The 24103-nt window shown below is 41.8% G+C and overlaps 1 protein-coding gene and 1 pseudogene across 2 annotated transcripts; one reads left to right on the top strand and one right to left on the bottom strand.

Annotated features, from left to right (window-relative positions):
- The first annotated feature begins 12853 nt into the window (after positions 1 to 12853).
- On the top strand, positions 12854 to 16838 carry LOC146502270 (uncharacterized). Its single transcript, XM_085133451.1, has 15 exons — positions 12854 to 12878; positions 13039 to 13178; positions 13393 to 13618; positions 13731 to 13806; positions 13929 to 14212; positions 14295 to 14330; positions 14438 to 14511; positions 14607 to 14684; positions 14953 to 15158; positions 15240 to 15339; positions 15437 to 15599; positions 15702 to 15808; positions 15899 to 16043; positions 16181 to 16307; positions 16453 to 16838. The coding sequence occupies exons 2-15, from the start codon at positions 13171 to 13173 to the stop codon at positions 16788 to 16790; spliced, it is 1968 nt and encodes a 655-aa protein (XP_084989577.1). The 5' UTR covers positions 12854 to 12878; positions 13039 to 13170; the 3' UTR covers positions 16791 to 16838.
- A 136-nt stretch (positions 16839 to 16974) lies between these two features.
- On the bottom strand, positions 16975 to 20234 carry LOC146502271 (uncharacterized; annotated as a pseudogene). The gene is made up of 7 exons (XR_014869438.1): positions 20230 to 20234; positions 19157 to 19420; positions 18618 to 18663; positions 18174 to 18265; positions 17974 to 18084; positions 17589 to 17862; positions 16975 to 17240 (listed from the first exon to the last, which is right to left on the bottom strand). The product of XR_014869438.1 is annotated as an uncharacterized LOC146502271 (transcript).
- Positions 20235 to 24103: the final 3869 nt, after the last annotated feature.

Genomic DNA, 24103 nt, shown 5'->3' on the forward strand with positions numbered 1-24103 from the left:
AACAGGAACAAACCAACAGCAGAACCAGGTTCGGGGAGGGGCGACCATCTGCAGCGACTGGTTGGCTTGTGAGAAGGAATGGTTGGCTCAACAGTGCTCTGTTTGTCAGCCTGGCTACAGTGCCTAAGAGAAACCTAGGGTTGTTCTTATTTTCTTCAATCAGTGATGAATAGCAAGATATTTTAGCTTCATGGAGAGCTTTCTTATAAAGCAGTAAACTATTTCTCCAGAGTAAATGATGAAATGTATTTCCCTTTTTCATAACGTTTAAATGCTAGTAATTAAGGGCCAGGTGGACAACAGGTAACAACAGATTAAAGATTAAACTTTTCTTTGTTAAACTTTTCTTTGTTCATTTTTTCTGCTTAATTCATTTCTTGCTGTTTTTCCCTAGTGGAATAAGCTCTCACCCCGTGGGGCAAAGCAAGACCTCTGGTGCCGTATGCCAGTGAGATAGCTTCTATAATCCAGTGGGACAGCCTCTGTTTGGACAGAGCTCCATTTGGATTAGCGAAGCAGACAAACAGCTGTCACATAAATGCACATTCTGAGTGCGCTCAATGTAGGTGCGTAGCACACGAACTGGACAAAGAGAATGCATCCTCCTCTGCTCGTCAGATGCAAAAGGAGGGGAGCAAAAGCTCAGCAACTCAAACTCCATTGAGCTGTAAGATGCAGGCATGATCTTGGGAAAATAGGCAGCATTTGGACGCAATACGACCTTGTGGCCATCAGGAGAGAACTGGGTGCAGGAGGGATGCACAGACAGCGCATGAAGGTCACCCACTCGCTTTGCCGAAGCCAAAGCGAGAAGTAATGCAGTCTTATATGAAAGAAATTTCATATCCACAGACTCAATGGGTTCAAACGGGGCTACAAAAGGCCTCCAGCACCAAAGACAAGTCCCAAGTAGGGACACTGGACTTAAGCACGGGCCTCAGCCGGCGAACTCCTTTCAGAAAACGTATGGCGAGGAGATGTGCACCTGGTGTCACCCCGTCAAAGCCAATATGACAAGCAGATATAGCTGCTAAATAAACCTTAATTGTCGAAAATGAAAGGCCCTTATCCAGCAGCTCCTGCAGGAATGTCAAAACATCCACAATAGAGCACTAAAATGGGAGAGTGTGGCGGTCCTGGCACCATTGCTCGAAGGCTCGCCATTTGTAAGCGTACAAGCCTCTAGTAGATGACGCCCTAGCGCTCTGAATTGTCGCTATCACACTAGGTGGCAAACCCTTAGCAATCAAGTTTAACCTCTCAGCAGGTAAGCATGAAGGCGCCACAGATCTGGGCGCAGATGAAACACTTCTCCTCACGCCTGAGAGAGGAGATCCCTGCGGAGAGGGAGCTGCCAAGGACTCGCTGCTAGCAGGCTGATTATCTCTGCATACCACGACCTTGTGGGCCACCAAGGGGCCACTAGAATCAGAGAGAGGGAATGCGACGCACTCTCTCTAGAACTGGAGATATCATTTCCACTGGGGGAAATGCATACAGGAGCACGTCTGGCCATTGGTGCGCTAGTACGTCCAAGCCCAAGGGTGCATCGTGGTCGATTATGGAGAAGAACAGGGGGCAGTGAATATTTACCCTGGAAGCAAAAAGATCTATTTGCGCCTTGCAAATAGAGCCCAAATCTGAGCCACTATTAAAGGGTGTAACCTCCATTCTCTCACCAGAGGACCCCCCCTGGAGAGAAGGTCTGGCCCCAGGTTCAGACGGAAATACTTTAGAGCTAAGAACACTGCTAACAGCTCTAAGTGGTTGATGTGCAGCTGGCGCTGGGCTGCGGACCAGATCCCTCTCACTGATGCACACTCGCACAGCGCTCCCCACTCTCTTAGGGAAGCATCTGTGGACACCACCTTGCAAAACAACACCCTCCCAATCCGAGAGCCCTGATGCAGCAGCCTGGGCTCCCTTCAAGGACAGAGAGCTAGTATGCAAGACGCGGTTACCGGCAGCCTCCTCCGGAGGTGAAGCGATGCACACAAACGGTGAGAGAGAGTCCAGCTTTGAAACGCTCTCATTTTTAACAGTCCAAGTGGCACTACGGTGATCATAGATGCCATCACGCCCAACAAGCTTAATATCGTCTGGAAACGCAGTCTGCGTCCCAGCTGAAACTGAGTGAGGCAGCCACTCTGTGCTCCGACAAACGTGCGTGGTACTTGGTCTCCGACGTATCACACGTCCACGAGACCACAAGTACGCATACACAGGCTCCGACAACTGCGGCTGATAAATGTGATCCTCCCTTTCCCCAGATTACCCTTTCTGGGTCACAAAATAAACTTTTAAGATATTTTCAGGTGAGAATGTAGCTGTGTAATGCTCAAATACCTACTTAATTTATCAAAATATCACATATTTGCAAAAGTGCTTGGACTCAGGGGCGATTTTAGCCCAAAATGAATCAAAGCACCCCCAAAGATTTCTTACTTTTTTTTTTTTTTTTTTTTTACAATATTTGCTGTTTGTGTGACATACTGCTAAAAATATAAAAAGCATACAGTACTGTACTTGTTTGAGACGTAACATTTTAACAACAAGAGTATAGATAACCCCCCCCCCCCCCTCCCAAAATGGTTTGTTCCAGCTCGCCTCTCCCCAGCTCTGGCTCTAGCGCTCTTGCTGCCAGAGCGATGGTGGCTGAGACGCAGCAGAGCGGAAGTGTAAGTGCCTGGCTTAAAACAGGACGTATTAGCTGAATTTAACCTTCAGTTACTCTTTATATAGTTAGGTAGGAGTCAGACCATGTTTCTTTTTAGCTGAAAAACATTACACCAAGTAACCTGCAGTGTTGAAAGCGTGTTTTCCGACAATGTTTGCTACCCTACAATCCGTCCTGCTCTGTAGTAAATTCAGCAACATTTGACCGTCCTGTTGCTTCCATTGAAATGTATACAGCCTATTTAAAATCTAAAACTTTAAATTGTCCGCAGCCTACTGTTGGTTACCACTGTCCTGTTTGAAATGGATACTAACTGACTGAATGCCCATTAACCTTATAACTCCTGTTGTGTGTGTGTGTGTGTGTGTGTGTGTGTGTGTGTGTACAGAGAGACAGCCTGGTTCATAATGGATATAAGGAAGTTTTTTCAAAAAAAGGAGCCACATTCAGGTAAAAGTGTAAAATCAAATGATCCGTCGATCAAGAATAATGTTGGATCAGTGTTTCAATATTTATATCTTTTATTAGATATTCATGTGGTTTAGTTATTTGCCTTTTGGTTGAAAGTACACTGGAGAGGACTTTTTGTTAGCGATCTTAATAGAATTTTTTTCCTATTAATGTAATTTTTCATCTAATTGAATACAATTTATTTGTGTATGATTGTCAGTCCAAAGAGGGAGAGAGGAAAGAGGGGAACGTGAGGAGAAAGTACAAGGCCAGGAAGAACCAGGTAAGAAAACAGGGAACAGTGACAGGCACAACAGAAACTGTTAAACTGACAAAGAGGAAAAACCTGATTTTACTCACACAATCTGGAAGTTGTGTTCTCTCTATATTAAAGCTGCTATAAATCTGCAAAACAAACTGGGTTGAAACATTTTTGACCCTCTTTAACAACATTCCAACATAACATTATCATTGATTGGGGAGATTAAAATTAATGATATATTTTTATGTGGTTCAGCCACAACTCTACTAAATCCTCAGCCAGTAATAGGTAGGCCAACTTTTGGACCGTCCAGTTATCTGTGTGCACCACATTTGCACACTATCAGCCAAACAGCCCTGGTGGAGTGAGGAGCTGTAAAGAGAAGCAGAGTGCTCTGTTTATATTCTAAAAATGTTTTAAGCTTGTTTCAAAGATTCTGTACAGCAGCTTTAAATGTTTTCCAAAAGCACACATACACTTATCAGTGTTTCTCAAACGTTTTACTGTGTGTACCACCTGATAAAATGTCAAGCTCTCCTAAGTACCACTATGAAAGCATGAAAGTCATAAATCTTACAACACAAAATTAGTATTATTAAATTAGTAAAATTAGTATCTGCAGTAAAAAAAATTTCATGCATGGTATACATTCTACCAAAGGCAAAGTTGCCTCCATTTTTATATTCTTTTTTTAATATTTTGTAATAATTTATTTGTAATAATTTATTCTGTTTTGGGAGTGTTTTGTTTCTGTATTATATTATACATACACATTAAAAGTGAATCTCTGTCCAAAACATGCAGTCAGTTTACTTTTTTACTCACTATGAGCATCATTCATTATTCTCCCCAGTAATTAAGGTTAGCATATGTACTTTTTTTTATTCCAATCCATTCTTCTTTTGCAGCATTTAAATACCCTTGATCAGATTTGATGGTTTTGTTACAGACTTTTCAAAAAAAAAGTGTTTTGCTTTTCTTTCACAAATGTGGGGATTAAATTGTGTTAAAATGTACAAAACAGTGATGTCATGTTTTGTGACGAGGACCCAGGGACAGAGAGACTTGATAAATTTAAGAGTCTTATGATTTAATAAAGAAATTTGCAGACTTGCACAGAGATGGTAAAATTGTGATGACTGAAAACGGAGACGAAGACAACAGACGATGAGGACAAGGAGGAACAGGGGTTTAAATGCATCAAAGTGACAGTCAGAGAGAACTCGGGACAACATTTAAGAGACAGGTTTATCTTGCCTGGCTGGGCAGCTCTCTGGGTGCTCAGCACCCCCAAAGCTCTGATCCTAGAATCGCCCCTGGCTTGGACGTTTTCGGAGAGCTCTGTTATCCACCAACACCATAGCTGACCGGGAGGTCAAGGCTCGATAGAGCTGGCGAGCACAGCTAACTGCTGGCATATCGTTTTCAACCCCCCTGCGGTCTTTTGATACTCAGGTTAAACATGATATATATAGTTAGTTAGTTCTCTTATCCTCTTATCTCACATTTTATTTCAAACAATCAACAGAAAATTTCACAGACATATTTTTATATAAGGTTTTTAAGGCTGTGGTATTAAATTTTAAGTAACATGAGCCCAGCGGCAGCAGCAATACTAGGCTAACACTAACTAGCTAGCAAGATTATAAACATGGTGCTAAACTAAGAGAAGCCACAAAATAAGTTTGAATGAGAGTAAACATTTACTCACCAAGTCAGTGTATCAGGTAAAGAGCCACAGCAGTGACAACAATAATATCTTGAGTTGAAGCTTCTCCAGGTTTGCTCAACATATTCAGGAAAAAAATGCTGGCACCATGAACATACGGACTGATCCGTGATAGGGAGGAGGACGGTAGTGACGTGACATTTTCAAACCACATTGTTTCATCCTTCTGCATTGAGAAGAAGAAAGCTTCCAGCTTACCTAGTTTTTCTAAGTTAAGACAACTCAAATAAATTGAGTTGATCAGCGTTTTTGCATAAAAAGTACTGGTAACTTACTTAAATTGAGTTCTAATAAGAAATTGATAAAAATTGAGTTCAGCCTATGTTGTAAAATCTGTTTATGTTGTCCTAGTAAGGCTACTATGGGGGCAGCCACTAGAGGTCGCTGGAATACTGGTGTGTATATGTGTTTTCCAGAAATGGATGTAGCCACGTACACCGCTGCTTCAATTCAATAAAAAGTGGTTCGTGCTTGAGAACCCTGCGTCTTATCGCCTCTGATCATGACATGGTGTCAGAACTGAGGACTTCACGCCGAGTTACATGAAAAAATGGCTAGATTTGGACCTCCGGAGCCGTTCGACTTTACACAGCCGGCAGAGTGGCCGATATGGCGGCAGAGATTTTCCCGTTTTTGAGTGGCGTCCAAGCTAGGAATGGAGAGCGGCGAAGTGCAGGTGAACTCGCTTCTTTACTCCATGGGGAGAGATGCCGAACCAATATATGGCTCATTTGTGTTTCCTGGTGCTACGGAGGCCAGGCCAAGTCCGCAGTTTGAGTATGATCTGGTTATGCAAAAGTTCAATGAGCACTTTGTCCCAAAGAGAAACGTTATCCACGACCGCGCCTGTTTTCACAAACAGAGCCAGAGGGCCGGAGAGACGGTCGAGGCTTTCGTGCGAAGCCTGTACGAGCTCACGCAGCACTGCGAGTTCGGCAGCAGTAAAGACAAGCAGATCCGGGATCGTATCACAAAAACTCCAGCTCGAGGCGGACTTAACTCTGGATAGAGCCATTCAACTAGCACGCCAGAGTGAACAAGTCAAACAGCAAAGTGCAGACCGAGTGGAAAGCACGGTGAATGAGGTGAAACAGAGGCATTATAACAGCATGAGAAGGGGTTACTACCAACCTCATCAGGTATGTGAGCAACAACATGGTGAGAGTAAACCAAAATGCCAAAGATGCAACAGGGTGCATGACAAAAGAGAAAACTGCCCAGCCCGCAATAAAAGATGCAGAAAGTGCAATAAGTTGGGACACTTTGAAGTTGTATGCAAAACCAAAATGCTAAAAGAGGTCAGGGCTGAGGCTGTAGAGGACTCAGATGAGGATTCATTCTTCATAGGGGAGCTTTTCCTGGGAGCAGTAACTGAGCCAAAAACAACAGTCATCGAGGAGTCAGGCTCAGATGCCGACTGGGACATTGAGCTACTGGTAAATGGCAGTCCAGTTGATTTCAAAATTGATACAGGCACAGACACCACTGTTATGACAGAAACGACCCTTAATAAGCTACAACAGAGACCCAAACTTATCCAGTGTAAGCCAACTGTGTACAGCCCTGGTGGAAAAGTCAAGTGCATGGGTAAATTCCTTGCTACTACAGTGTACAAAGGCCAAAAGTACCAGTACTGGATTACAGTTATAAAAGGGCAATATGCAAGTAACCTACTGGGGAAGACAGTGGCAAAGCGCATGGGACTAGTCGCTAGAGTTAACAAAATCAGTAGTGACTTAACAGAGGATGTGTTCGGAGAAATTGGCCTGTTGAACTGTGAACCTGTAAAAATCGAGCTGACCGAAGATGCAGTGCCGTACAGTGTAACCACCCCACACCGGGTGCCTTTTCCTCTCCTCCCAAAAGTGGAAAAGGAAATAAAGCGCATGCTCAAACTTGGCATCATTGAGGAAGTCACCGAGCCAACAGACTGGTGTGCACCAATGGTGCCTGCTCCAAAGCGCAACAAGGATGAGGTCAGGGTGTGTGTGGACTTAAAACGTCTGAATAAGGGAGTAAAGCGTGAACGGTACATCTTGCCCACATTGGATGACATAACTCCCAAGTTAGCAGGGCTAAAGTTTTCTCCACTTTGGATGCCTCCAGTGGGTTCTGGCAAATACCACTGGATCCCAGCTGCCAAAAACAACCACGTTCATAACTCCCTTGGGCAGGTTTTGCTTCAGACGCCTGCCATTTGGCATAACTCCAGCACCCGAGATCTTCCAGCGGCTCATGAGCACCTTGCTCAAGGGCCTAGATGGGACTGTCGTCGTGATGGACGACATATTGGTTTTCGGGGCTAACAAAGAGGAGCATGACCAACGCTTAGATGCAGTATTGCAGACAATCAAAGCATCAGGACTTAAGCTCAACAGGTCCAAGTGCCACTTTGGAAAGAATGAACTACAGTTCTTCGGTCACATCATCAGTGCGGATGGTGTGAAACCTGATGATGGCAAGGTGGAGGCTATTGCCAGGATGCCCAGCCCCACCAATGTAGAACAACTCAGGCAGGTACTCGGATTAATAAACTATGTTGGAAAATTCCTGCCAGGCCTGTCCACGGTGCTGCACCCCCCCTCCAACCTACTCAAAAAAGAGGCTGTATGGGTGTGGGACGAGCCTCAGGAGCAAGCATTCAACAAAGCAAAAGCAATGCTCGTGGCTGCACCAGCACTTTGTTATTATGATGCAGGCCGATCAACAGTTGTCAGTGCGGACGCCAGCAGCTATGGCCTGGGTGCTGCACTGTTACAGGAAAATGACGGGGAGTTACGGCCCGTTGCTTTTTGTTCTCGCATGCTCACAGATGCAGAGAAAAGATATTCGCAGATCAAAAAAGAGTGTTTGCATCTGTCTGGGCCTGCGAACGTTTTACCCGCTACATCCAAAGCATGGGTCACGTACGTCTACAAACTGACCATAAGCCCTTGGTGCCTTTGATCAACTCATACGACCTTGATAAAATGCCACTGAGATGTCAGAGACTGCTGATGCGACTGATGCGATTCAATGTCACTGCTGAGCATGTTCCCGGTAAACAGTTAGTGGTGGCGGACGCACTCTCCAGACATCCACTGCACGGATGCTACCCGTCCGAGACAGACAGCCAGGTCAAGGCATATGTGAGCAACGTAGTGACAAGCAAACCTATCAAGTCACATAAGTTGGAGGAAATTCGTAGAGCTACACAGAGGGACCCAGAGCTTCAAAAAGCAATCATCTTCATCAGACAAGGGTGGCCTCGGAGAATGGCAAAGAGCTCACCACTGCAAGGCTTTTATGCAGCCAGAAGCCACCTTTCAGAATCAGATGGTCTAGTGCTCTACCACGATCGCATCGTAATTCCCACAGCACTCAGACCCAGTGTCCTTCACCAATTACATGAAGGCCACCAAGGACTAACTAAATGTAGAGAGCGCGCAAGATCAACAGTGTGGTGGCCCAACATTGGACTTCAAATAACACATAAGGTGAGGTCATGCAACTTTTGCAGAGAGCACAAGCCTACACAGCGACGGAAACGTCTTGTGACTACTCCTCTGCCCAATGGCCCCTGGCAAAAGATTGCAGCTGATCTTTGCGAGCTTGAGGGTAAGAACTTTCTTGTCATTGTTGACTATTTTTCAAGAGACGTTGAGATTGCTTCCCTCACTACAACAACCAGCAGACAGGTCATTAACAAGCTTAAACACATGTTCGTTAGATGGGGCATCCCGTTAGAACTGGTCAGTGATAATGGGACGCAGTTCACATCATCAGAGTTCCAAGACTTCAAACTGAGTTATGGCTTCACCCACACCACGTCGAGCCCTCATTACCCCCAGTCAAATGGAGCTGCTGAAAGAGCTGTCCAAACGGCCAAGTACATTCTCAAGCAGCCTGACCCCTGCTTAGCCTTAATGAGTTACCGCTCTACACCAATTGCAGCAACTGGTGCAAGCCCAGCTCAACTTATGACAGGACGTCAAATCCGCACCACCGTCCCAGTACTCAAAAAGACATTGCTGCCCAGTCCAGTCAATAGGGACATGGTGTGCCAAAGAGATGCTGCAGCTAAGGACTCTTACAGATTCTTCTACAACTGCAGACATTCAGCTCGTCCACTTCCTGAGCTTCTCCCAGGCCAGGATGTTGTAGTGAAGCTTGACGGGGAAAAGGGGTGGACGACTCCAGCCAAGGTCATCAGTAAGTCTAAGGAGCCGAGATCCTACTTGGTGGAGATGGCGAATGGGAACGTGACTCACCGCAACAGACAACACCTTCAGCCTGTCCCAGGCACCGCTGATCCTGAGGAGCAGCAGCAGAGCACTGTTCCAGAGACTGAGGACTATCTCCTTTCTATGTTCTAAGGGCAGAATAATCCCTTATCAGGACTGAGGGTAGCCTACCCCCGTGATGTCCTGCATTCTGACAACACTGTTTTATGTTTAAAGTACTTTTGTTAAAGGGGGAGATGTTGTAAAATCTGTTTATGTTGTCCTAGTAAGGCTACTATGGGGGCAGCCACTAGAGGTCGCTAGAATACTGGTGTGTATATGTGTTTTCCAGAAATTGATGTAACCACGCACACTGCTGCTACAATTCAATAAAAAAGTGTTTCGTGCTTGAGAACCCTGCGTCTTATCGCCTCTGATCATGACAGCCTACTTAATATTTTTAATTAAACACAATATTAGATTTTACAGTATATAACAGAAAAATGCTCTCTCTTTGTAGTCCCTGTCAGTACTCTTGTTGCAGCATTTTGGATTAACTGAAGACTTTTCAGGGGTTTTTCAAGACGACGAAGATGATGACGATGACGACGAGGATGATAATGACGTTCTTTCTCAGAGGTCCTGTGCTTGGTGTTGCAGTGATTACATTATTAAAGGCACTGTCTTCATAAGCAGCACAGGCCTGAGATAAAAATCACCCTTCCTCAGATGCTGCTCTCCTGTTAGCCAACAGTCAGCCAGAGCAGATGGAGCCATCTAGTGTTCATGTGAAGAACTCCTGCTGATAAGGAGCTCCTGCATGGCCGTTCATATACACCTAATAATTAACAGATAAACAACCAAATGACAGAAAAGTTACTGTTTTTTCACGTCTGTGTTGGAAATGTCAGTTTTTTTTATGTGTCCACAGTAAAAACATTAAAAATGAAAAGATTAAAAAACAGATATAAAAAAGAAACTTTCAATTTTCTGACTGCAGGACAGTTGGAGCAATGAGCTGCTCTACACCAGTGTGTACAAAAACTGCATTTTTTCCTTGTACTAGTTAAACTAGCGTACTGCGACAGACTATCACTTAGCCGTCCCACTTCAAATTAAATTCAACTAAAGTAGTTCTAGTAAAAGTACTTCTACTTTAACATAGTGCTCACAATGATACTAACTTCTTCCTCTGAAAACAACATCAGAGTATTTCAACATACATCTGAGTACTTAATACACAGAGTAGTTCAACATACATCAGAATACTTCAACATACATCAGAGTACTTAAACATCACACATCAGAGTACTTCAACATACATCAGAATACTAACATACATCAGAGTACTACATCACAAATCAGAGTACTTCAGCATACATCACAATACTTCATCACACATCAGGGTACTTCAACATCACCCAGAGTTAGGGATGATATCGGCCTCGATACCACATTTTCTAAAGTACTCATACTCGTTAAAAGTCCCCCGATACCGGGGACCGATACCACGGTCTGAGACCTGTCTATGTTTGAGCGGCATGTAAGGGGTTAATCACAGGTGCCGAGTGCCCACCCCCAGAAAATAGTTGGGCATTTTAAACATTCCGCCTTAGCCCACTCCCGCCTCGAAGACATTCAGGGACAGCTCAACCAGCCAATAAAGAGACTGCAGCAGGACGTACAGATGCGCTGGAACAGCACGTATTACATGCTCCAGTCCCTCATTGAGCAAAAGTGAGTGCTGGGCGTGTATGTGTCCGAGCACGAACTCCCGGACTATCTCACTGCTGACCAATGGGCTCTTATGGAGACGACTGTTGCCATCCTCGCCCCCTTTGAGGAACTAACTAAAAAAGTGAGCAGCTACGACGCACTAGTCTCTGATGTCATCCCAGCTGTGACTGTGCTTGTGAGACTTCTAAACAGAGAAACAGACGAGTAAATACCTCTCAGCCCCATGTAGCAGTGTGGAAAGTGAAAGGCTTTTTAGCTCAGTGTCACACATTATAGATGAAAACAGAAACAGTCTGACTGCTGATAATGCAGAAAAGCTACTTTTCTTTAAAAAAAAACAAACCCTGCCACTCACTTTTTCTCTCCATTAAGTGAGTCGTCTTAGACTTGATGTTAATACCTACCTCAGTTGCACTGACTGCCACAGTTCTATGTCGGTGGATGTTGTTAGTTTATTCAAATATTGTGCACTAAATAGCAAAGATGTTTATTAATGCCCCTTGTGTTGTCCAAAGCGGCAGAGTTTGCAATAAACTGAAAACAATACTTGAGTTGCACTGTCACTGTTTAAATTTTTTTTCCATAATTATTTATTCTGTAATATGTTGCATACAACATGCTTTTCATTTTAAAATAAATGTAATTAACTCCAAACCAGTCCCTTGTTTTTTGTTTTTTTTGTTAAATTATAGGACTAAAACTGTTACCTGTAAATTTAAATCATGTTTTTATTAATTACTCGGTATCGGTATCGGCGAGTACTGAAATGCAAGTACTCGTACTCGTACTCGTTTCCAAAAAAGTGGTATCGGTGCATCCCTACCCAGAGTACTTCATCACACATCAGAGTACTTCAACATCACCCAGAGTACTTCATCACACATCAGAGTACTCCAACATTACACAGCGTTACTTAATCACACATCAGAGTACTTCAACATATATCGGAGTACTTCAACATGTATCAGAGTACTTCATCACACATCAGAGTACTTCAGTGTCAGAAACCAACTGAAGCATTTCATGTGACGTGAATATAGTGGCTGCTGGGATATGTAGTCACTGTTCAGACTTGAATGAAGAGTATTCTCGTCCTGATTGGAGCTTTAAAGACAACGTCAGTGAGTGAGAGTTTATTGGACATCTACGTCACACATCAATGTCTTTGTGAAAGGGTTGTAATCAAGCGGTCGTAAAGGGCCGGCTCCAGAGATGTGTCCTAAAAGCTAAAACGTTGGATTTATGGGCACATTGATGCACCTAACACTTTAAGCTTTCCATTCTGGTCATCTCTAGTGAGATCATCTGTAGTGAGGTCATCTGTAAGAATGAATTAGTCTGCATTAGGGATGGGTATTAGGGTATTTAGGTTTTATCCGATACCGGTGCCAAACCGGTACTTTTGAAACGGTGCCGGTGCTTAAACGGTGCTCAAACCGGTGCTTAAAGAATGGAGAACACAAATTTGGTCCAAAAACCTATGGCGTTATTTTTGTGCCACTATTCTGAGCGCACGTAAAAAAAAATTGAGCGCACATAAAAAAAAATTGCAGGTGCAAGTGTTGCATTTTGAGGAGAAATTTATTTTGAGCGTACAAAAGCTGAATTTGAGTGAACAAAATTCATTGCTGCGTGCAAAAAACGTATTTCAGTGTTTGCGCTTATCCATATACACACACAATAGCACCCCCTCTCGCTCAGTTTTTTCATTTGCGCTTGCTCGCAATGTGCTGCTTGCGCTCACAACATTCTCTGCTTCGTACGCTCAACTTTCTGTACACCGTTATAAGTGGCTCCAATAATACTACACCACAGTATCAGGTGAGTTTTTTTTTGTGAATTTAGTAATTTGCTGTCCTTTCTGTTTAATATGCTGTAAAACTGTAGTTACAGATGCAGCTGTAGAGTTTAAGCTAGCCTTATGGGTAATTACCAGCGTAGTTGTCTTACTCAGGCAGTGTATCCTAATCATGTTTTTTAGGGTAATGGTGCAGTTGAGTCAGCAGTAAGAAATCTGGTGTCTTTGCTGCTTAACAACATATCCACAAATCCTTCAGGGAGGCCAACAGAGAGTGGGCAGCCGGAGCCTAGAAATTTGACTATCCAGCAAGAGATGACAAGGTTTTTGCTTTTTTTTTTTTTTTTTTTTTTTTTTTTTTTTTACTTTTTGCAATCTTTTCTGTTAAAGTTATTTGGTTTGTGGATTTATCAACATTGATTTTTAAATTAAAATGTGCTATTAAGGACTGATGTCATATTTAAAAACTTTATTAAACAATAACCCTTATGTTATGCAACACTGCATTTTTTAAACTCATGCATTTTCATCCCGCAGATCATTTCCAGGATATTTCAAATCAAACTTGAGGCGTGGTAAAAAGAGATGTTTAACATCTACTAAGCAGCTTGTTAAGGCAGGCAGTAAGACCACAGGCCTCAGTTTTTATTTGCTGTCAAAAAACACATCCTACACACCTTTGCCAGCTGATGAGCTTGAACTCCTACAAGCTGACATGGGGAGACAAACAGTGTCTCTTCCAGAAGATGGTGACCATGCAGAGGTAAGTTTGTATAGTCAGTATTAAAATCAGTCATTGGCAGACGCATTTAGCCTGAATCATATGTCACAGTCCATTTAGTGTTCCATTCTGCTTAACTGTGTTTTTAACTAAGATTTCTAGACTTCTGGAAGAAACCTTTCCAAAAATGGAATATCTTTGTGGAGGATGGCTCTTGCATAAGGCAACAGGTTTGTTGTTAATTCAGTTTTTATGTGTGTTTTTGGCATTCTTGCGTGCTCATACTGCATTATGATTATGTAGTTGATACTTTTGCTGCTTGATAGTTTATGCTATCTTTCTGTCAATAAAGGTGGCGGTGGTCGACGAAAGCTCACTGTAATTCCACCTGAAACAGAAGGCTATTCTGTCAAAACACTGAAAGCTGTGTCAGGAGGTGGCAAATCCACTTTTTACATAGTACCTCTTCAGGAAACATTAGACACATCTCCTCTACCTCCCGACTCACAGCACTTTTCAAAGATGCCAAAGAAGATATGTTACCAGTGTAATGAAGTTATGCCTCTGCAGATGCTTGCAGTACACATCAATACGTGCAAAGGAAAATTCTCTCCTGATGAGACTGATGATGATGAGGTGAGACAATTTTGATGAAATCAAATTGAGCAATTTTGATTAAATAATATAGTATCACAATTACTGTTTTTTGATTCTGCAGGAATCTGAGTTATGCATTGTGAAAAGCAAATGCAAGGTAAACCTAGCACATTACTAAAAACCATAGTAACTACAATGAATTTTGTATCGGTAATGATCTTTTTCCCACTATGCATAACATGTACCCCTTTTTTGAAATTGTAGGTTATTTGTCCAATATGCACTAAGGACTTTCCTGAAGATGAGATCACAGTCCATGCGAGTCTGTGTGGGGATAGGTAATCTATTTTCAGCCGTTTATGAAAAAATGTTAATCAGTAACAGTCCACGCAAACATATGTAGTTTTTTTTTTTAACTTTGTTTCGCCAACAGCTTTCAATGCATGGTGCCTGAAGAAAATGACCAAACTACAGGGACACCAGCGCAAACTTCAGTATGCACAACAGACAGGTACTTTTTGCTCTATTATAGTTCATATACACACTATTATGCAGAACCATTTGTTAAAATTATGTGTAAGATCTTTTACACAATAACTGGGGTTTAATTTCATATAAAACATTTTATGATCACACTACTTTAAATTATTGTTAAAGGTTGTTGCACAGAACATGCTGCAATAATTTCTAATCACATTTAAAGTGGTAGCCTCTTTTAATCTAAAGATGATTATTTTTCTTTGAGAACTTAGGATGTTTTCTACCCTGTTTTTGTTAAGTGTGGAAGATGTATTGCGTTGCCTTGAACAGCAAGTCGACACCACAACAGAATTTAAGTTGTGTGTGGACAGAGAAGACCTTCCAGACAGAGGCATTCTCCAATGGCAGAGAAAAAAAGCTGCATCTCCCACCAGTGTTCTTAGGGTGGTTTTCATTGGAGAGGCAGGTGTGGATACAGGAGCACTTAGGAAAGAGTTTTTGAGTGGTGAGTTGCCTATTACCTGTTTTGTCCTAGTGTCAATAAATAATGGATAACTTAAAAATGCGGATATTTTTTGTATGAAAGACATGATTTCAGGTATTGAAAGCAGATTCTTTGAAGGACCTGAGAACAAGGGCAAAAACCCCAAGTATTCTCTGACCGATCTTGATAATGAAAACTTCAGGTTGGTTACATACGAGCTTTGTGTATCACATTTAATACGCATCCGATATTTTTGTAAATGTTACCTGAAAATGAATTATAATCATTTGTCTACACAGAACTGTTGGTGAAATAATTGCAGTCAGCCTCGCCCAAGGAGGCCCATCTCCTGCCTTTTTCAAAGAATGGTGCTACAATTTCCTCTGCTCAGGAGAGGTTGATTTCAGCTGTCTGTCTAAGGAGGACGTTGCAGATGTGGAATCTTCCCTGCTCATCTGCAAAGTGAGCACCTGGTTTAGCTCTGGCACATGATATATTATGAGTATGGTGTTTTTAAACACTTTTAACCTTCTGTATTTCCTCTTTCACATTATACATTTCCAGGTTGAAGATGCAGCAGACATACAGTCTCTGATGTTGTGGGCTGATGAAATTGTCAGCTGTGGATACACAAACCAGATAAAGATGGATAGTAAGGAAAGCATGATCCGGTAAGGGAGAAAAAATCAGAGAGATCATTAACCCATCCCCCCATCCCCAACTAGTTTTTCATTTTGTTTTTTTTGTTTGTTTTTTTTAAGTGCCATTGTCTTACACTCTACAACAAGACTGATTCCAATGCTACAGCAGCTCAGAAAGGGCATGGAACTGTATGGTCTTGTGAACCTGCTGGCTGTAAATCCTGAAGCTTGCCACAGTTTGTTTGTTCCTGGGAAAATCCTCAAAGTAAGTATTAACATAGCAGCTTCAGTCTGATCCAAAGACAGTCCACTTATCTGTACTGTAGTTATCCTGTATTTATTTATTAGTTTTGAATGAATAATATATCTATAATATAATCTACTTTATTTCCTTATTTACAGCCAGACGCTGATTTCATTATGATGAGCTGCCAACCACATTTCAGTGAAAAGGGGACATCTAGGGAGAGAACTGAGAGGAAGATCATAAATTTTTTGCAAGATTTCTTGCAGGAGATTGAAGTATCAGGTACTACATAGTATTAGCTGTACATACCTATAGTATTGTATATATACACCGTATGCATCTGTTAAATATCTTTGCTTTAACATGCAGGGCACTAGAAAGTATTCTTAGTTGTTAATTTAAAACATTGTAATTGCTTTTTATTTAGAAAAGACTTCAGAAACATTTTCAAACATCACAGATGGAAACACAGGCGGTGCAGGTGGTGAAAAATCAGAGTCTCTTGCTGTCCACCATGTGCTCCAGTGGATGACCGGCCAGTCCCATGTTCCCATCCTCCCTGATGAAAAGAGACATTTCAAAATAAAATGCAAGTTTGACCACAAATGTAAGGAGCGGCTGGGAGATCACTCCATTTGTTACCCAGTTGTGAGTGCATGCACTTGTACTGTGACTTTTCCAGTGCAGCATCTGGACACTTACACAGTGTTTAAAACCATAATGAGTGCAGCAGTTAGATATGGTGGTGGATTCCACAGAGTTTAACACATTGTTCTCTTGTAATTTGGAAACTAAAGGAGTAAAAATGTTTCTAAACATTAGCTGTTAAGATGTTCGTAGCTGTTTCATGAAAATGACAAGACTTCAAAACTTTGTGTAGGTTTCTACGTTGATAGATAATAAGCAAGTGCTTTGTTTGCTTGTCTACTTGTAATCGGAATGTTTTAGCAAAGAAATCCAGTATTTGAGAACTTAAAAGAGCGTTGACTTTCACGTCCATGTTAAGTGTCACTGTTGGTTTGACACCTGTAGCAAGAATTGTATGTACAGGTCACGACCGTGTGACTCAGAATGTTCCAAGGGATTAATTGTTCTCTGAAGTCCCTCCAGGGTTTCCTCATCCAGTGGGCATTCAACTTCAGGAACCACAACTGTGCTGTTAGATTCTTCTTGCAGTACAGCACTCTCCCAGTCAATGTCTGGATCCTGAAGCTCCTTCAAATCCACAAACATATATAATGGTCATTATTCCAGAATATATATATATTTATATATTTATATATATATAAATACTTTTGGGAGGAATGTTATTTTGTGTAAGCATTTATTCCATTAAATACAACAATTTAAAAAGAATGCCTTTGTTTTCATGTTCTTCTTACTGTAATTTAGATTAGTGGTAATTGATAAGCAAGAATGTAGAAAATCACCAGAAGCATCTCCCAGATGTGCTACAAGTGTTTAATTTGTTAATTTTAGAAGAGCAGAGTTAACTGCTAACTAAAATTTTGAAATTCAACATTTAAATTAAAAAAAAAATAAAATCAGATTATGATCTGGTACCTCAAGTCTCTCGCCCTCGTCCAGCTCTTGTAGATGTCCCATACACCAGAGCTGTTCAGGAGTGAGACCACCTTCTGTCCTGAGGGGATGATTATTCCATCCTCCAACAAAGGTGACAAGATCTGCTCAGAGTCGAGGGACAAAGATGTAGTGGACACCAAAGAGATGAATGACATCTGAAATGTCAAGCAGGCCTTCCTCCTTGAGTGAGTGAAGAATATCATGGTACTTGCTAGTGACTGCAATCCAGACATCACGCCAAAGTCGTTCTACTCTGTAAATACATTTGAATTTCAGGTGTTTCATGCTTCAAATCAATATCAGAACTGCTACAACAATCTACCCATGCAGTCAATAATAATATAAAAAACATCAAAAGACTAACCTCTGATTGTGGACACTCTTTCCAGATATGAAACTCGCTCTCCCTGTTCCTCTTGTGGCAAACATGAAATGTGCAATGTCCAGGTTTTCTACTCCTTGATCTGCCCTAACCCTATGATAAAAATACATTTTTAAGGAATTTTTAAAGTTTTCTTTAATGAAACTTGTTGCTGGCATATAAATTTAATCAGGGCATAAAACCTTGATGGCAAGCCGTGAAGCTGGGCTGATCTCAGGAAAAATGAGAATGCAGTTTTTGCCCTGTTGTTAGTTGCTGCATCCAAGTACAGGACCTGCAGTAAAAACAAATGGAAAATTAAAGATCTGGTTTCAGATCATGTATAGTTTTCAGTTAATAATGCAGTTTCATAATAAGTGTTCAAGGAATATTTTACGGTTCTATGTTCATAACCATAATTCAAAGCTTGAGTAGTCTATACATCAATATTGGTAGTACTTATCAAAAAATGAAAATGGCCTTTTAGTTGAACCTTTTTTTGTAAAGAACTGATTATAAATTTTAAAAAAAAATTGCAAATCGTCCACTATGTTGGCTTACTGAATAATTGATGTTCATAAAAAATAACCTAATAAAGCTCTCATTTCAAAACTACCAAATATTCTACATAACAGTTGAAATTTTACCTTCCTTGAGTAGCCATCCACTCCACCAAAGATCACAACATTGTACCTGTTTCAGAGGGAAAACAATCTCACTAAGGCTTGATTTGCAGAACATGTAAGACATTGAAAATACATTTTTCGGTATGCACACTTGCCACTGACTTAAACTGGACACTTGTCAGGTGTGCTGAAAATAATACCAATATTTTTATATGTTTATAAGTTCAATGAGACTAAATATTTTAGTTCTCTTGTCATGATTTTTTTTTTTAAGTTTTCTGGAGCACTTACCATATTATGTGTTGATAGGCTTGTTATCATGGAAAATATTGATATACAAAGTGTAAATAATTGCTCAAGAAAATTTACAATTAACAATATTACTGGTTATCTTACACATCCTGTAATACTTTTACTTAATATTACTCTATCAAGTGCTTTTTAAAATATTATAAATACACTGAAAGACCTATCAGATAAAGTTGATTAAAGCAGATTTAAAGTATAACGTGCATCTTTCTGCCCAACTTGTGTTAGAGCTATATGAGTGGGTATTTTACCTTATTAGCTTGTGATTTGTGTCTACGTGGACCAGGGAGAGAGGGCCTCACACCGAGTAGCTTCTTCGCACAACACAGCCTAGTTCTGTGATCTGTTTGAAGATCCCTACAGCATCAACTCGATGCATGGAGGCCATCATTCTCCACCACTGAACACGGAGACCCATAGAAACCAAATGTCCTTGAACCATTCGATAGCCAGCATTTGGCATCTGACTTTTGATAGCCGATATGATGTTGTCCAGCTCTTGGTCATTCATTATACTGTATGTAACCACTGACTCACTTTAAGTAGTTTAGGACAGCCAAACTATAGACCAGTTGCTAGGTTCGGCAGGGCTACAATAGAAAGCGAGGCGAATACAGAATGAAATGGCTGGAGACAGGAATTTGAGCAGCAACGGTTATTATTTACACAAAAATGAAATAAACAAGACACAAATTCCACATTGACAGTAGTAATGATAATAATAACAATAACAATAATAAGAATAAGCCGGCAAAACAAAAATAAACCCAAAAATAGTTGTTTGAGCTCAATATTCAATTGTCTTTTTGTCTTTGGTCATTTGTCAAGTCAAAAGTTCTTAGTCTAGTTCTTTTTCTCTTTCGTTTGTGGTTTGTGTGTTACCACTTGGGAGTCTCCGTCGAGGAAGAAGAGTAAGCTCCTCTGCAAAGTTCAGTCTGGGCTCAGGCTCGCCATCTCCATCTGGAGAGAATCCATCGGGATCCAAAATCTTAGTTCCTTCCACACGAACAAGGAAAAAACCTAGCCTGCACAACAATATTACATTATTGCACACAGCCAGCTCCGTTTCTTCTCTTGTATCACAGCTATAGCTTTAGTTCTTTATCTCTTTTCACATTTCTTTCACATTACCACAGTAATACATTACATGCATGCTTTGAATATATCTTTCGTTGTACATGAAATTATTTTAACCACATGTAAAACAACAAATGAATTTCTCGTTCTCTTTTCAACCATGAAATTGTGATTAATAGGTATAACCAGCAAGATAATAGATTTTTCCAATCATCGTTCAAGTATGCTAACAAATTCTACCACAAACAGCATTTCAACCGTTTTTAAACAGCAAATTACCACTCGCGAATCGGTATGAACAGAAGAAACAACTTTTAGCAACAGGCTAACACATTATTAATTTTTCAAACCCATGGGCTCAACTCACCAAAATGTTAGAAAATTCCGCACGAGCTATCCGTGGCCTGTCTCATCTACTTCCACGTGCGAAAAGACCTAGCTCATGTGAAACGATGGTCTGGTGTTTTGGAAGACGGGGCTAAACCCACTTTCAACCAATGAAAAAAAAGCATTTACCCCTTGTGATTCGGCAACAGAAAAATAAAGTTTGCTGGAGGATCACACTTCCTATTTTCAAAATAAATGATGCTTTTCAAAATAAAAGAATGAAAATACATTTATACAAATAAAAAGAAACCAAGAAAGAATAACAACAAAAGCGGTTTTCTCTACTGGGTTACACTCTCCCCAGCTAAATGTCATGCACGTCTCGTTGCATGTGTAGCCAGTACTGTCCCTCTGTACTGTTTAGGGACTCAGAAAAGGCTATGCTTAACCCCTGGAAAAGTGATTTCACAACAGTAACTAGAGGGTTTCCTAAATCAGGATAATCAAGTCTTTTAGGTGGATGTCTGATTCTTGTTGACTGTCTTACTGGTTGAGTTGTAATGGGATCACCACTGTCCATCTCATCAGATGAGTTAACAGGCTGGTTTCCTGGTTCTTTAACCAAATCCTCAGGTGATTCATCCAATACGGTTCCCGTTCCATTGTCCACAGGATTGTCAATTCCAATCTCATCTCCATCTGGTAAGCTTTCAACAAGCACATGATTGGTAAGTTCGTCTTTGCTTGCATTTTTATCCATATTCGGCTCCTTGTTGCTAGCAGTTTCAGAAAGGTCACAATCAGGTAAGTTCGTAATCTCTGGTTCATGAGAAGGTTTTGGATATTCATGTACAGTAGTAAATCTGGTTATTTCTTCACATGGGGAGTCATCAACCCATTGAATGAAAAGTTCATTGTCAAGTTCCATTGATTCTTCATCCTCATTGCTGTCTGTGACAACAGTTTGACGCGTTTTAGGACGGTGAACCTGCTGTGGCTCAGATGTGTCTGCGGTGGCAACCGGGAGGAAACTGCAGGGAAGCAACAGGTCTCTGTGTAAAGTTCGGGAGGGACCTTGCTTTGACTCGGGTTTAACAGTATAAACGGGTAGGTCGCCTGCACGTTTGACTACCACATGGATGTCTGCCTCCCATTTATCAGCAAGTTTATGCTTGCCACGCAGCCGCACGTTTCTAACTAAAACCCGGTCCCCAGGTTCAAGTTCTGAAACAGTTATTTTGCGATCAAATCTGGCCTTATTCTTGTCTGCCACTTTTTGTGTGGTTTGAGAAGCTAACCTATAGCTTTCCTCTAGCCGTTTCTTGAGACTTTCAACATATTGTGAATGTGTCACTTTTTGATCTTTGCTGAGAGGAAGTCCATATGCAAGATCAACAGCTAATCTGGGTTTTCTGCCAAACATCAATTCGTAGGGTGTAAACCCTGTTGCATCACTACGGGTGCAATTGTACGCATGTACTAATGGCATAACATAGTCTTTCCAGTGAGACTTTTGTTTGGATTCCAGTGTTCCTAACATACTAAGCAGTGTTCTATTAAATCGTTCAGTAGGGTTACCACGTGGGTGGTACGGGGTAGTTCTTATTTTCTTTATGCCAGAGATCTCACACAGATCTTTTATCAGTTTTGCCTCGAAATCAGGACCCTGATCGCTGTGCAGGCGCTCAGGTATGCCGTAGTGGACAATGAACTGGTCCCACAGGCACCTGGCGACCGTTCGTGACTTTTGATTAGAGGTGGGCAATGCGAGGGCAAATTTAGTGAAATGATCGGTTATCACAAGGATATCCCGTGTGTTGCTACTGTCTGGTTCTAGACTGAGAAAATCCATACAGACGAGTTCTAAAGGTCTGGTTGTTGTTATGTTGACCAGTCTCGCTGCTTTTTCAGGGGGACTCTTTCTCCGTATACAACGATCACATGTTTTCACTTTTTGCTCAACCTCTGTCGCCATGCGTGGCCAATAGAATCGGGTTCTGACCAGATCAAGGGTTCTGTCGATACCTAAGTGGCCCATGTCATCATGCAAACTTTGGAGCACTGAAGCTCTGAGCTCCTCAGGAAGAACAAGCTGGTGGGTCACCTGGTCTCCATCTTGTCTTCTTCTGTATAACACCTCATTGTGCATTTCCAACCGATTGAGTTCCCTAAGCAAAAGAGGGAGATCTGGGAGTTCTTTTCTAACAGTCGGTGGAGGTGTCTGGCCATGTTCGATTTGTTTGATAACTTGGTTGATTGTCGAGTCTGCTCTCTGCTTATCCTTAATTTCTGATTGGGACAAGGCAGGAATGGTTGGTAAGCCATGATGTTCTTCTGTAACATAGACGTCTGGAATCGCGTCAGCTGAGAGGGTAAGCGATTCTACAAGTGTAACACCACTATCCTGACAATCATCACTGACTTTTACAAGGTGATTTTGACAGATTGCTTGGACAACATCACTATCTACAAGCTTTATGGTGTCAGTGGCGTCAGTGTCAGCTAAGTGACGCTCTACAAATTGGCTTACACGCTCCTGCTCTTTCCTGGACTGGACATCGTTTACGAGTTCTCCATGAGGACGTCTAGACAACCCATCTGCGTCTAAGTTGTGCTTTCCCGCTCTATACTGTAACTTAAAGTTGTAGTTAGACAAAGCGGCAAGCCACCTATAGCCAGTGGCATCTAACTTAGCAGAGGTCAATATGTATGTGAGTGGGTTACTATCTGTAACTACAGTGAACTGACCACCATACAAATAATCGTGAAACTTTTCAGTCACTGCCCATTTGAGTGCTAAAAATTCCAACTTGTGGGCTGGATATCGTGCTTCACTTCTTGATAACCCACGACTGGCAAAAGCTATGGCTCTGAGCTGACCCTCTTGCTCCTGGTAGAGTGCTGCACCTAAGCCAGTAGTACTGGCATCGGTATGGAGTACATAAGGCAGCTTCGAGTCTGCAAAGCCTAAGACGGGGGCTGACGTTAGCTTTTCAATGATTGAGTCAAAAGCTTTTTGACACTCTGCGGTCCATCGGTCCTCAAATGGCAGTTTGGGATCAAAGTAGGTCTGGTTGGGTTCTTTGGACTGTAATTTCTTACGTAGTGGTGGGTAACCACGAGTGAGGTCATTGAGTGGGCGTACTATGGACGAGTACCCTTTTACAAAACGTCTGTAGTACCCCGAGAACCCCAGAAAAGATCTTAGTTCTTTGAGATTCTTGGGCCGTGGCCAGGTCTTTAGGGCCTGAATCTTTTCGGGATCCGTCTCCACTCCTCTTTCAGAGATTACATGCCCAAGGTACCGAACTGTGGTTTGGAAAAATTTACATTTTTCCAGCGATAACTTTAGGCCATACTCTTTAAGGCGATGGAGTACCCGCATAAGTCGGCGTTCGTGTTCTTCCAAACTGTCTGAGAAGATGATGAGATCATCTAAAAAGACGAGCACTTCATGTAAGTTCATATCACCAACACAGCGCTCCATCAGCCGCTGGAAGGTGCTTGGGGCGTTGGTTATGCCCTGCGGCATGCGGTTAAACTCCCAGAACCCAAGCGGTGTCACAAACGCGGTCTTTTCTTTGTCTGTCTCCTCAACCTCTATCTGGTAATACCCAGATTTCAGATCGAGGACCGTGAACCACCTGGATCCTGAAAGGGCAGAGAATGTCTCTTCCAGATTTGGAAGTGCGTAAGAGTCTTTTATTGTTTGCAAGTTCAGCTTGCGAAAGTCTATACATAGACGCACATCATTGTTCCGCTTTCTCACCACAACAATGGGAGACGAGAAGGGC

This window comes from Neolamprologus multifasciatus, chromosome 15 (genome assembly GCF_963576455.1).
Source record: "Neolamprologus multifasciatus chromosome 15, fNeoMul1.2, whole genome shotgun sequence".
In the NCBI taxonomy this organism is placed as follows: domain Eukaryota; kingdom Metazoa; phylum Chordata; class Actinopteri; order Cichliformes; family Cichlidae; genus Neolamprologus; species Neolamprologus multifasciatus.